General features: G+C 38.8%; 1 protein-coding gene across 2 annotated transcripts in view; it reads right to left on the bottom strand.

Annotated features, from left to right (window-relative positions):
* Positions 1 to 14,378, bottom strand: part of Otud7b (OTU deubiquitinase 7B) — a 69,879-nt gene that overhangs the window by 26,407 nt on the left and 29,094 nt on the right. For both annotated transcript variants that reach the window (XM_004632406.2, XM_023716483.1), the window contains exon 2: positions 5,076 to 5,225. In XM_004632406.2, coding sequence (XP_004632463.1) covers positions 5,076 to 5,160 — 85 coding nt within the window. In that variant the 5' untranslated portion in view covers positions 5,161 to 5,225. The remainder of the gene's footprint in view (positions 1 to 5,075; positions 5,226 to 14,378) is intronic.

Genomic DNA, 14,378 nt, shown 5'->3' with positions numbered 1-14,378 from the left:
ATTATACAGAACATACTTGGTACACAGAAAGCAAGATCTATGTGTTTACTTCTGTTGCTGCTGTGAATTCTCCAGCTAATCATCCATGCTTTATGATTTTACTTATTTTACTTCTAATCCACTACATTCACCACCTGCTCAGTCTGCTCCAGTTTCTACCGTCCTACTCACTGTTCTAGAATATCCCAAGGTGGCGTCCATCCTGAAGCCTCTCCCCTACCTATCCCCACTGCCCATATGGCCCTTTCACCAGATCCACACAACTTCTCTCCATCTGTTCAAATGTCAGTTAGATCGTACCCTGACTTCCATATTGAACATAATAATGTACCATTATTCTTAGGTTTTTCCACAGCACTCAATACCTCATAATCTATTTATAGTTTAGGTAGTTAACCATTTTTTTTAATTGTCTCTTCTACTACAACATAAAGATGGAGGTTTTGTTTTGTTCAAACAACTAGAAGAGTACATGGTACTCATTATTACTTTAAAAAAAGGGAAGATTTTTTTCCCAAACCAATCAGCAAATGGGATGTGATATGTACTTCCAACTGTGTACAAACCTCCTTAAAAACAGTCAACATATCCAAATTAGGATGTCCAGCATCTTCCCCCCCAAAACTTGCTTCCTCATTCTATGCTCCCCAGATCAGTAGTGGCACCACAATCCCTCCACCCCAGAGGTTCCAGTCACTTTCAGCTCCTCACTGTCCTCCATGCTTCCCCTCTGCTCACACCTAGCCAGTCCTCAGGGCTGTTTGAAAAAGCTCTTAACTCTCTTCTTTTGAATCCATTTATTGCCACTACCCAAGTTTGGGTCCTCCTTTCACTTGGCCTTTGGTCACATAAAATGGACACTCCCTAGCTAATCTCTTTGCCCCCAATCTCTCTCCCTAGCTTGTTTTTTATTATATTACAACCTGAGTTAACTTTTTTTTTTAATTTTTTTTTTGCAGAACCGGGGATTGAACTCAGGCCCTTGCACTTGCCAGGGAAGCGCTTATTCCACTGAGCCATCTTCCCGGCCTGAGTTAACTTTTAAAGGAAAAAAATAAGCAAGAGACAAAGAGAAAATGTAGATTGGGTCCTCTGATTCCTTTTTTGAACTGTATCGTATCCATCCACTTCTCTCTCTCCCCTGCTACCACTGTGGCCAAGTAACCATCATCCCTCACTTGAACTATGGCAATATCCTGAACTGGTCACTGGCTACCCTGTCCACTAAGTATCTGACAACCAGTACACTACTAAAAACCAGGGTCTGATTAAAATCCTTCATCAGTTTTCTAAGGAACTGGGAATATAAGGTAAACTCCTTACCATGGTCAAGAAAGGCTCCCCATAAGCCACTTCCTGCTTCTCTGACCAGCTCCCATTGCACAAGCACCACTTCTTTAATGCTATTAAGGCACATTGCTATTCTCCAGTGTGCCAAACTCTCTCACTCTGGGGCCCTGTAAAGGTATTTGCCTGGCAAAAATCTCCTCCTTTTCATCCTCCAGTCTTGCTACTCGTACTCATCCTGCAGGCTTCAGTGCTGAACTTCCTCAAAGGTCTTCCTATACTCTAGATCTAAACTGGGCTTCACTCTTCACTCTCACAGCAGCCTCAGCTTCTCTTGTATAACATGGTTGTACAACACCCTCCAGCTTTTCCTTGTAAAGTGAATAGTTGTGTACACCCACATACAAACAGTAACTTAACGTGACTGTTAAGAGGCACACACAAATTGCCTTGGTTCAAACACTATTCAAGTTCACTGAACCTTAGTTTTTGAAGTTTTAACAGAGTGACTAAGAAAAAATAATACACCTCAAGTACCTTATACATACTGGACACTTGAAAGTATTTGACCCATGTCAGTTACAAAAGGAATGGAGACGGCTAAGGCTTACTTTACTTTAAAAAAAAGAGCCCTTTAAACTAAATTTCAAAAATGAGAATCCAGAAGAAATACTGTACACTTAGGAAACATGATCAAGCAAAGTGATAAGTCAAGTATGGCTGGCACATAGGAAAGATGGAGGGGAAAGTAGTAGGAACCGAAAATCCAAGTTAAGGGCAAAATTGTACTGAATTAACAAAATGGAATTTATACCTTGATTTTCCGTTTCTAAACTCTTCTCACAGGGAGCAAAGCAAAGGTCAGAGTATCACAGCTCCCTAAAGGCTGACAATCTAAAAGTTTATCAATGAATGCTAACAACTTGTGTTTCCCTGAAGGCTTGCCTGTGTGTGTCACTTCATACTTAGATACATTACATACTTACATTATAACTGCTTTGCTGGGCATGTTGGCTCATACCTATAAACCCAGCACTCAAGAAGCTGGGGCAGGAGGATAACTGCAGGGCTATGGCCAGCCTGGACTACAAAGTGAGTTCAAGGCCAGCCTGAACCCAAAAGACAAAAATAATACTAATAATAATTTTTAAACAATTATTAGTTCATGTTTGCAGTATATAATGATTACATTTATCATGAGAAATTGGTATATGTACAGAACACATCATTTCTTTTGTTCCCCTTCCCTTGCACCTCTCCTTTTTTTGCCAGCCTCAGATTCATTTATTTATCTTCTAAGTCAACAGGCCAAAGAATCAAGGTACACTTTTAGATATACTGTCCATACTGGATTTCCGTAACTTTCTTCTCTTTTTCTATTACCTTATCTGCCTTTTATCTTGTATTTTATATACTGAGAAACCACGCAATATGTAACCTTATGTGTCTGACTTCACTTCTACTTCGAGGTGCATCCACTTTCCTACAAATGTCTGAAGTTTATCCTTTATGCAGAGTACCACTCCATCATGTAAAAATAACACATTTTCTTTATCCATTCTTATGTTGATGGACATATATGCTGCTTCTAAGATGTAGCTACTATGAACTATGCTGCTATAAACATACCTACATCCATCACTGTGGCACAGTAGCTTAGACTCTTTTGGGAAGATACCTAGAAGGGAATAGCTGGGTCAAATGGAATTTCTATTTCTAGTTTTTTGAGAAAGCTTTACAATATTTGCTATAGTGCTTTTAGCAGTTTACATCCCACCGACAATAAAAAAGGGTTCCTTTTCCCCAAAGCCTTGCTAGCATTTGTTAGTGATTGATTTTTTTTTTTTTTTTTTTAGGGCAGGGTACAGTTTGGACTCCGTAGCAAGCCTCCTTTCTCAGCCTCCCTGGTGCCGAGACTATAGCTGTGAGCCACCACACCTGGTTTCGGGGCCAGCACAGCATGCAGTACCAGATACCAAACTTGGGAACTTGTGCTTGCCAGGCAGGTACTTAGACTGCCAAGCTACCTCCCCAGACCTACTGGTTGATTTCTTGATGATAGCCATTCTTCCAAGAATGAAAGAAAGACAGAATCTCAGTGTTATAATTTGCAGTTCTCTAATGGCAAACAATGCTGAACATTTGTTCATGTGTTTACTGGCTATTTGTACTTTTGTCTAACTGCCTACTCATTTCAGGTGGCCATTTTTTGATAGGGTCAGTGTTTTTTGTTTGTTTGTTTTTGATAGGGTCTTTAAATTTGGGGGATGTCTAATTTTTTTGAATTCTTTATATGTTCTTGATATTAGTCCTTTGTCTGAAGAGTAGCTGGTAAAAATTTTTTCCCATTTGGTAAGTTGGTCATTTTCCCACTCTGTTGGTGGTTTTCATTGCAGTACAGAAGCTTTTTAACTCAATGTGACCCCCAATTGTTTCTTGCTATTGTTTCCTATGCAACTGAGGCTCTGTTCAGGAAGTCTTTGCTATTACCCACACCTTGAAGTGTTTTACCCATACTGTCTTCCAGCCAATGGTTTCTTTCTAATGTTTACATCTTTGACCCATTTCAGTCTTAGTTTAGTGCATGGCACAAGAGGTGGGTCTAGGTTCAATCTTCGGCTCATGGAAAACCAATTTTCCCAGCCTCACTTGATAAAGAGGCTGTCTTTCTTCTAGAGAAAGGATTTGGCCTCTTTGTCAAAGATAACTGAGTGTGCCTGGAATTTTTTTTTTTTTTTTTTTTTGTGGAACCAGGGCTTGAATTCAGGCTCTTGCACTTGCTAGGGAAGCGCTTATTCCACTGAGCCATCTCCCCGGCCCTGGAATTATTTCTGCATTCATCATTTATTCCACTGATCCACAAGTCTGTCTGGTTTTTTCAGTGTTTTTTGCCAATACCATATTGGTTTTTTTGTTTGTGTGTTTTCTTGCAGAACCAGGGATTGAACTCAGGCCCTTATGCTTGCCAGTACGTTGTTTTAATAATTTCAGTCTGCAGAGTCCGAGATATGATGCTCCTTGCCTTGTCCTTGTCATCCATAACTGTTGCTGCTATCTGCTTTCTTCAGGTTCCATTTGAGTTTCAAGAGTACTTTCTCTAGTTCTGTAAGGAATGCTATTGGTATTTTTATTGAGATTCCATTAATTCTGAAAAGAATGTCTGTTAATTAGGACTCTAAATGATTTCAATGCTTCACAGCCTTAAAATGTAAATAGTGAAATTTATAAATATATACATTTGTAAATAAAAAGCAGCAAAATATAAAGAAGTATCCTTGGAGATGTAGTGCTTTTAGTGGACTAATACAAATTTTCACTTATATTACTTGTACATAAAACAAAGGGTGGATTTAGCTTATTACATGTAACAACTGGTTTTGGTTTTTTGTTTCATATTATTGTTTTTTGGGTTTTTTTTTTGTTTTGCGGAACTGGGGATTGAACTCAGGCCCTTGCCCTTACCAGGGAAGCACTTATTCCACTGAGTCATCTCTCTAGCCCCTGTTTTTTTGTTTTCTGAGACAGGTTCTTGTTGTACTATTGCTTAATAGTCCAGGCTAGCTTGGAAAGTACTATGCCACTCAGGGTGGTCTTGAACCTACAGTGATCCTCCTGCCTTTACCTCTCAAGTGCTGGGATAACAGACATGGGCCTGGCTCAAGTAACCAATGGATGGACTACCATATGTAAAGTATCTTCCAGACCACTTAAATGTTTCAAATTATCCTAATAATAAATATTAACCATTTCACTTTCTCTTTTCTTACCCCCAGCCCTTGATCCCTTACCTTCCAGGAGATCTCGGGCTAGACCTGGCTCTGCTCCTGTGGAACGGACAAAATCCGACAGGACAGCATCCATGTCCAAGGTCATGTGATCATGAAGTACTTTCAGGTAGCTGGATGTGGTAGGACACAGACCAAAATTCAGGTCTCCACCTGAGAAGGAAACAAATACATAAGGCCTAAATTATACTGGAACAGGATGAGTACAGCCCAATTTTAGCAGTTTCTTAACATATGAAGAAAATAAGTATCTTAGCACATTCATTCTACTTGACTTTTAAAACAAATCGATTTAAAATGTATAGTAAAAAAATAAAATAAAATGTATAGTGAAGCCTGATGTAGTGGTACTTGCTTATAATCCTAGTCAGGCCAGCCGAGGCTACATAACGAGTTCAAAGACAGGCTGAACTACATTACATATCGCGACTATGTCTCAAAAAAACAACAAAACGCAAAAATGAAAGTAACATTTAATTTTCTAATTCTTTGTTAACATTAATGACTTAATGGCTACATTAACCACAAAACACTCAATAATGGCTTTCATGTTCTTTTCTGAATATTATGTTTCTTCTATGAATTCAGAAGGCAGGAAGCAGCAGGCTATCACAGTAAAGAGCTCCCTTCCTTCAGTGTTCTCTAACTTGACACTTTATATCCTTCCTGGCACTGCATATACTCTGACATTTTTGTTAATCATTCTCTGTCTAGTCATGTCTTTGTTAAGTTTCTTGAAAGTAGGGAACATGTATGTCTTGTTCACATATATCCCAGTATTTATTACTCGGTACTTGTCACACAGGCCCTCGGTAAATATTTACTGAATGAATGAATGCATATACTGGAAAATTTTAGAGCTGAATAGTTTCTTTCCTTCCTTTTTCCCTTCTTTTACTGGTTTTTTGAGACAGGGTATCTTATATAGCCCAGGCTAGCCTCAAACTGGCAATCCTCCTGCCTCAGGCTTTTGAAGTAGGTGCCACTGTGCCCATCTGACTAGTGTTCTGATGCTAGCAAAGGATACAGAATGAGTAAAGTGACTGCTAAATCTTCTCAAAAGAAGCTATCCTGCATAGCAGAGTAAAGACCCAAAAAATCCCTAACAAGTCCATCTTTATTCACTACGTTCATGAAGCCAGAAAACATCGCCACCCCATACATGCCTTTTTCCAAGGAGCACAACTGCCACATAAATTCACTTGAAAAAGACCTCTTCTTTTAGACCAGAATAGCGGAAACTATGTGCAGCCTGGCACCAATGCAATACTCCTCTATGGTTAACAGTGCCAGCTGAGGAAGAATAATAGCAAAGAACAATCCCTGATCAAATTCTGTCAGGTTTACAGCCCTCTGTAGAAGCTAGTTCATCTGTCATCTCCAAGGCACCCACTTGTCCTACCATACCCACAAGCTCTCATCTTGAAGGTGACAGGTGACACAAGAGACTATTCAAAAAGCATTTCCACTTGAAAGCTTAATGTCTAAGGATAACCTCTAGATGGTCTTTTTCACACTTCTCCCATCCTGGGACATAACTTGTCTAGTGGTAAAATCAGATCATTTTTTCTGCCTTCCTCAGAAATATTAAAGCAAATAAACAGCAAAGATGGGTGAGTTATAAAAAAGTCACTAACTTGTTAACACTGGATTTATTTTTTGTTTGTTTCTTGAGTACTAAGGATTAAATCTAAGGCTGTCATACTGAGCTACATTATTTAATTTGAGGCAGGCCCTTGGTAAGTCACTAAGTTGCCCAGGCTGAGCTCAAACTTGTGATCCTCCTGCTTCAGCCTCTCATCAGCCACCTATTCAATGCTGAAATAGCAGACATGTACCACCTTGCCCAGCTTGAATTTGCTTCTGAGGAACAGCAAAAAAGAAAGTACTCTGTCTTACACTGCTCTGCTCAAAGAGATCCATGAGTTGCAGGGACACGACTTATTCATATTTGCAGCCCCAACATTTAGCATTGCACCCACAATATAGCAAGCACTCAATAAATGCCTGGTAATAAATGATTAAATGATTAAGTGAACCTTGACAGCTATCATCACAGAGCAAAGAATTTGAGCCTCATCAGATCAGAATCTCTAGGGTATTTCATATCTTCTCTCTATTTCTAAGTGTCTATCCTGATCCCAATTCATCCCTCAAAATTTTAAGGACTTTGCTTCCTAAAGACATGCCTGCTTGCAGAGTTCAGATGCTTCTTCTATATAACCTACATTTGGATTAGATAACATCTAAGGTTCTTTCCAAGTTCAAAAAATTAGTTCACTACAGACTCATAAGCTATGATCTTCCCAATCTCTTTCAATCAAGGTATCACCAATGTCTACCCTCAGTTTCAATATCATTATTATGAGAAAGTGCTAGTTAAAATACAAAAAAATTTTCAGTCTAGTATACCTTAAATTGAAGATGTTATTTATCAGTTCTTCACGCTCTTTAAGCATTAAATTCCTTCAGCATTTATAAATGAATGTTTTTTCTCATCCCTTACACAGGCAAGAAATTCCTACTCCAAAGCCCATGTTACTCATTCTTTCATCACAGAAGAAATAAACACATGAATAAACAACCAAGAGCACAGCTACAAAATGAATTCCAATCTTCTAACATACAAAAAAGGTTAAGTAACAATAAAGGCACTTTAGCAATTTTCCAAAAGAATGTGAGGAACTATGTTATAAGCACATAAACAACAACCAGAAAAAAAAAGTGCTCAGCAGAAAGGAGACTTGACTAAGGCCCAAGCATGTGAACAATTTCCCAGCCAGACACAGGCTGAGAGTGAAAAGCACATGAAACACATGGATGCTGCGGCCTCACAGATCTCACAGGCCAGCCCAGTAGGAAGGTCATTCATTAAAAAAATAAATAAAATGATGCAAGAGATCTGAAATCATCTAGAAAGATTTGCTCTTCAGAAAAAGCACTAAGCCAAACTTCTTGGCAGCACATTTTGATATTTGTCTCCAGTTGAATGCCACAGACTTCACCCCAGCCCCACCCACCAGGTGAGGACAGCAGCTTTTGTTACATCACTACCAGTATCTGACTAAAGTCTCTCATCCAAATGGGGATACCAAAACCAGTGACTAATAGTCTTTGGCTCTATCTTAGCACATAGGAAGAAAAATAAAAAGGAAAACTCCAAACAAAACAAAACACTGGCTTTCAATTTTTCAAATGAAACAGAGGAAATATTCATGTATGTATTGATTGAATGGCATATAGACAGATCTCAAATGAAGTAAAAATCCTCAATTCCAAACTTATTCAATTCAATGCTTGCCTCCATGCAAGAATTATTCAGCTCAGCATAGAGGTATACACCTGAAAACACCAGCACTCAGAAGACTAAGGTAGGAGGGTGATTGCAGGTTTGAGGCCAGCCTGGGCTACAAAGCTCAAGGGCAGCCTAAACTACACAGTAAAACTTGTCTCAAAAAAAAATGTCTTTATATAAATAGTAGTTCCATATCAACAACACAATGGTATCAATTGGTCTAGCAATGGCCGTGACTCATCCTCCTGGCTGACACTGACAAAGGATCTACCAAGTTTGGTACAGAGCTACAGGATAAATCCTGAGGGTACTTGACTGACCTTATCAGATACAAAAGTTACATTTCTTGGTATATAGGTCTTGCTTTATCTTGGTCTTAACCATCCAGCAGAAAAGTATAAAAACAAGGTATATAAAGTAAAGCCATATTAATACGATGAGCTGTAAAAGGCTCAAGTCAATAACTTCTGAGGATAACCCACTAATATTATAGACTGTTGACAGTGTTAGATTGTTTAGCTGAATTCAAACACCTATAGTATTTAGATGCCAACAGAATATCCACCTCTGACAAGACTGAAAAAAAAAGGGGGGCATACAAAGGAAAGATCATTTTGTATTTATATATACAAAATAGGATAGATATACAGCTACTTTCACTTAATTCAATGAGAAGAAAGAGGTGTACTAATAGTGTTTGGACAGGACATCCTGTCTGCTTCTTGTACTATGGATAACCACTAAGAAGATAACAATGTACAATGTATTGATTATTGAAACTGTCCTATTAATCAGCTTTGAAACTGTTTCATTCATATTTCTTTCTCAATTAAATTAAAAAAAGTTATCATGAGCCACCCAGTGTCTTAGTTTATAAAATTCCTCCATACATCAGTACTTGCTTGTATCTGTATTCATACATAAATGTTTGTGTTAACTCTATAAAATAAACTTGATGAATAAAGTACCTTACTCAAAATTTGGGGGGCCAGGGAGATGGCTCAGTAGAATAAGCTCTTGCCTGGCAAGCGCAGGGGCCTGAGCTCAATTCCCAGTACTGAAAAAAAAAAAAAAAAATTTATTTGTTATATTTACTTCTGTCCCCTACTTCCACTTCTGTGTTCTCTTGAAGTGATGACAGCAATCAAAAATAAAGTCAAATTAACATTAAGCACTTTCAAAAAATATTCTTATTTGATAACAAAATTGTCTCACTGTCCCCAATTTACAAAAAGAAAAACAAAAAAAGGATTGAAAAATCAGGTGGATGGACCATAGACTGAATCCAGAGAGTCTAAACTCATGATCTTTCTTCTATATCACACAGCTTCCCAGGAAACTAGGGCATTATTGATTCCAGGAATTGCACTGATTCTTACTATAGGAAAGGGCTGAGTCTACACTGATCAAAGATTTAAACATGTTTTTTTTATTTTTCTACTTAAATCCTGAAAAGGACCCTCTACACAGACCATCTACACAATCCATACAATGTGTCTGCTTCGTTTTATTACCTCTACAAATACCAAGACCTCAATCTCTATACACTACAGCAACCTCAACTTGAACACTGCCATTTCCTAAACTATTAAGCATAAATCTTAATTAAAACTTCAGCCAAGCATGGTGGTGCACACCTGTAAGCCCTGCACTTAGAAGGATAAGGCAGGAGGATCACTGTGAGTTTGAGGCCAGCCTAGGCTCCATAGTGAGTTCAATGCCAGCCTGAACTACACAGTGAGACCCTGTCTGGGGCAGAGAATCTTAAAACTCCAACATCTTATTCTCCCACAACCTTGTACTCTATTCAGCTTTCCTTTCCACTTCTAAACTTGTTTCCTCACTAATTAAAACATCCAATCTTATTGGGAATGGTGGTACACACTTATAATCCAGCACTTGCAAGGCTGAGGCAGGAGGATCACTGAGTTTGAGGTCAGTCTGGACTACAGTGTGTTCAAGGCTGGCCTGGACTAAAAACAGCAAGACCCTGTCTTTAAAAAATATATATATTAAAAAATTAATTCAACAAAAATTCTACTGTGTTTTAGTTTCTGTGATCAAGATTAAACACACAGACTGGAGATATAGTTCTGTAGTACAGTGCTTGCCTAGTATGTACAAGGTCCTGAGTTCAATCCTCAGTAACACATACACACACATTCTGGAAAGATCAGACACATAATAGTGAATTTGACACAACCTTTTCCCCATCCTTACAGAACTTCTTGTATAGAGGGGGGATGACAAAATTTCCAAAATAATTATAATAAATACTAGGGAGGAGAATGTTAACTCCTATAAGGAGTGTGGAAAAACTCCCAAGAAAAAGATATTTCACCTAAGAACGAAAGAATGAATAACAATTAGAGAGTCAAGCTCAGACAGGAAGTATACTATCAGTAGAATAAACCCGCATCAAAGTTCAGTTGTAGGAAGGAACACAGAGGTGAGAACAGTGGACAAGGAGAATGTAGAGAGGGCCTGGTGGACCCCGTTATGGAGACTTGAGATTTCATCCTAAAGTCAAGGGTTGTGTGCCAGGGGCAGGAAGTGATTAAATGTTAATTGTTGAAAGGTCATGTAGATTACAGCGTCACAAATAGTTTAGAAAAGAGCATAGTGAATTAGAACTTGCATTAGAAAATTAATACAAGAGTTATGAGCCAGATGCTGATGACAGCTATGAAGACTGAGAAAAATGAATAAATTCTACTTTGTCCCTTCTTGCCTAACTGATATGAAACCAATGATTGACTGTTTACTTACCTGTAAAAACCTACTTCCTTTAGCCTTTTAGTTTATCTTTCCAACTTGGAAGACCCAACCACCACCTCCCATAGTTCAACTACTTTGGTACTAACTGGAGCCACTAAGCAAAACAAGATTTGTCAGGTGTGGTGGCAAACTCATGTAATCTCAGGATTTGGAGGCTGAGGCAAGAGGATTACTGTGAGTTCCAGGTCAGGCTGGGCTACACAGGGAGACCCTGTTTCAGGGGAAAAAAATTAAAAAACAAAAAAAATCCCATACTCTTGGACAGTAATATGTATAACTACAAACATATGGCATTTAACTTTCTTTTCCAACAAAACAAGCTCTTTTGCTTGACTATGTTACCAAGACCAATATTCTCAGCTACTATCCTACACCTTCACTGTTCTCTTTCAGCCTCCTAGCCAATTCATACCACCTCACTTATTCTAGGCAAATGACCTTGTCTCCCACTTCACAGGGGAAAAAAAAAACAAACTACAAAGCAAGAGGCTTCCTTCAGGTTTCCTCCAGTGCCCTTAAGGTATTGGTTACTATTCTCTGCAAAAATCCTTCAATTACACTGTTCCCTGATGCCACTTTCTCAACCTATTAAAACAAGCTTCTACAGAAAGATGCTGTCTTAAAGAGAACAGATAGGCACAATCCTCATAATGCTGACCTCTCTGCAGCTCCTAGGCCAACTCTCAGACTTCTATATGAAAGGTTAGCATGCTCACACACAGGCCGAAGCTAAAACTCCGTTTTACATCTCCTCACAGAAAGCTTCATTCATGCCGCTGAGCAACTAAATGTTAAGTCCAAAGAAATCCACAGCCTCAAATCTTTTCCACTTGTAGGGAAACCTGCAGGTTCTTCAAATTCAACACATAAAAACACAAGTTTATTTTGTCATCTCTATCCTGCACCCTTTACACCTAGTCCTCTTCCACTACTATTTGTTCTATTAAATGGTAACACATCATTCCAATCACTCAAGCCATAAGTCTAACAGCGGTCCTGTTATTTTTCTCTTTCCTTGTGCTCACAAATAATCTTACAGGTTTGTTTTTTGTATTTTAGTAAGGGTCTACAGGGTCTCACTATGTATATTGGACTCGGACTAGTAGTGATTCGCCTGTGTTCAGCCTTCCAAGAGCTGGGATTACAGGCACACCACACTACTACGCCCAGTCTCAATTGCCATCTCAGCATGCCACAGGGGTGGGGCTGGCAGAGCACACCAGGGACCCCCTGGGTCTGCCGAAGCAGGTGCTTTAATCCACTGAGCTATTTGGCCCGCCCAAAGTTTCACTTTAAAAGTCTTTCAATCCAATGCTTTCCACAAGCTACATCTCTTTTATTCTACCTGTTTTTATAACATGCCCCTGGAAAAGCTTCCTAACTTCTCCTTTCTCCTTCTATCCTATTGATCATCTACAAATATCCACTGTGAAGAATTTAAAATGTAAATGTGATAGCATCATATTTTACTGCTCTAAATTCTTCAGTGACTAAGCCAGGAGTGGTAGCACACATCTGTAATTCCGAGGCCTGCTTGGGCTGCATTGTGAGTTTGAGGCCAGACTATAAAGTGAAACCCTGTTAGAAAGAACTAAATACATTTGAAAAAAATTTTTTTAATTCCTCAGCAACTATTTTAGTTACTTTTTTCTCATTGCTGAGACAAAATATCCATGCAAAATTAAAGGAAGAAAGGTTTATTTAGCTTACAGTTTGTGGAGGTTTCAGTCCATAACCAATTGGCACCAAGCCAGGGTGGCATGGCAGTGGAAGACAGTCAAAAGCACTGAAGCAACAGGGAGGAAACAACAGTCTTTGTGTCCATTTTACCTCATCAAATTGCTGGGATTAGGGTGGTGCCAATCAAGTCAATGGACTGATCCAGCAATCACTCACCTTTGGTATCCACCCTGACTCCCAGCATTCCACCACAAATCAATCACAAGCTCTAGGTCCAACTGTCTCCTAAAAAGCCCCATCTGAAACAGCATGAGGCTTTGGCAGGATATCCAGACACAAACTATAAAAGTAACTAAAGCTTAAAATCTGAATTTTTATACATCACAAACAAGGTTCTTTACTTCCTGGTCTATTTCCCATTATTTTTCACTATGTACTGACTGTTCCCCAGGTACACTTTTTGCCTCAAACTTTAGGCCCTTCAACCTTGTTTTCTTGCCTGGAATGACTCCTAGCCCAGTAGGTAAGTCTTACCTATTGTCTAAAACTAGCTTGAATACTATCTCATTTGCAAAGCCCTTTTAGGCTTCCCAAGGTACAATACCCACTTCTTCCCTGTTGTTTGCACTACATCTGTATTGCACATTCTATCATAAGTTGATCATATGTATGATATGTGCATTTATTTACATTTGTCTTCCCACTAAACCAGGAGCAATTTGAGGACAAAAGTTTTGTCTGGTTCATCCTTACCATCCAAGCACCAAGCAACTTAATTTTTATTCAGACAAGTTATAGTACCCAACTGCATACATACACATACACATACCCCAGTGTTGTACACAGGCAAGTCTAAAAGTATGGCTCAACTCAAAGACATTTGCTTAAGACAAATGATTTTATATGCAATAGCTTTCTCTTTCCCAAAATTATTCAGTTCATATTAACACAGTATTAAAATCAGTCTGGATACACTGAGTGTCCAAGTACTCAATAACAGAGAAAAATAATCTAAAATTAAAAACTGGTGACACAGACCTCTGTTAAAATGCCTGAGAGCCAGTCACGATGGTGTATACCTATAATCCTAGCACTAAAAAGGCTGAGGCAGAAGGATCACCCTGAGTTCAAGGCTAGCCTGGGGCAAGCAAGTTCAAGGTCAGCCTGGACTACATAATGAGACGCTGTTTCAAAAAAAATTTTTTGAAATAAAAAAAATTAAAAATTAAACACCAGGGATATAGTTTAGTGGCACAGTGCCTGCCTGGCAAGAACAAGGTCCTGAATTCAATTCCCAGTTTAAAAAAAAAAAAAAGCTAAAACACCTGAGAAACTATGTACTGACTACATTCATCTATAACATCCCCGAAAGCTTCTACATGTTTACTCTCTAAAGCTCACTCTCTACCCATGCTCCTGGCTTCACTAATAAATATATTTGGACTTACTCTGAGTCCTCTCCAAAACTGCTCAAAACTCACTGAAAAACTACATTTAAGACTCAAGAGGGACATAGGAGAACCTGTACTGTAACAACATGTAACTCAGTTGTG

This window comes from Octodon degus, unplaced genomic scaffold, assembly GCF_000260255.1.
Source record: "Octodon degus isolate 3935 unplaced genomic scaffold, OctDeg1.0 scaffold00048, whole genome shotgun sequence".
In the NCBI taxonomy this organism is placed as follows: domain Eukaryota; kingdom Metazoa; phylum Chordata; class Mammalia; order Rodentia; family Octodontidae; genus Octodon; species Octodon degus.
Note: the sequence above shows the minus strand (reverse complement) of the source record. Positions and strands in the feature narration are given on the sequence as shown.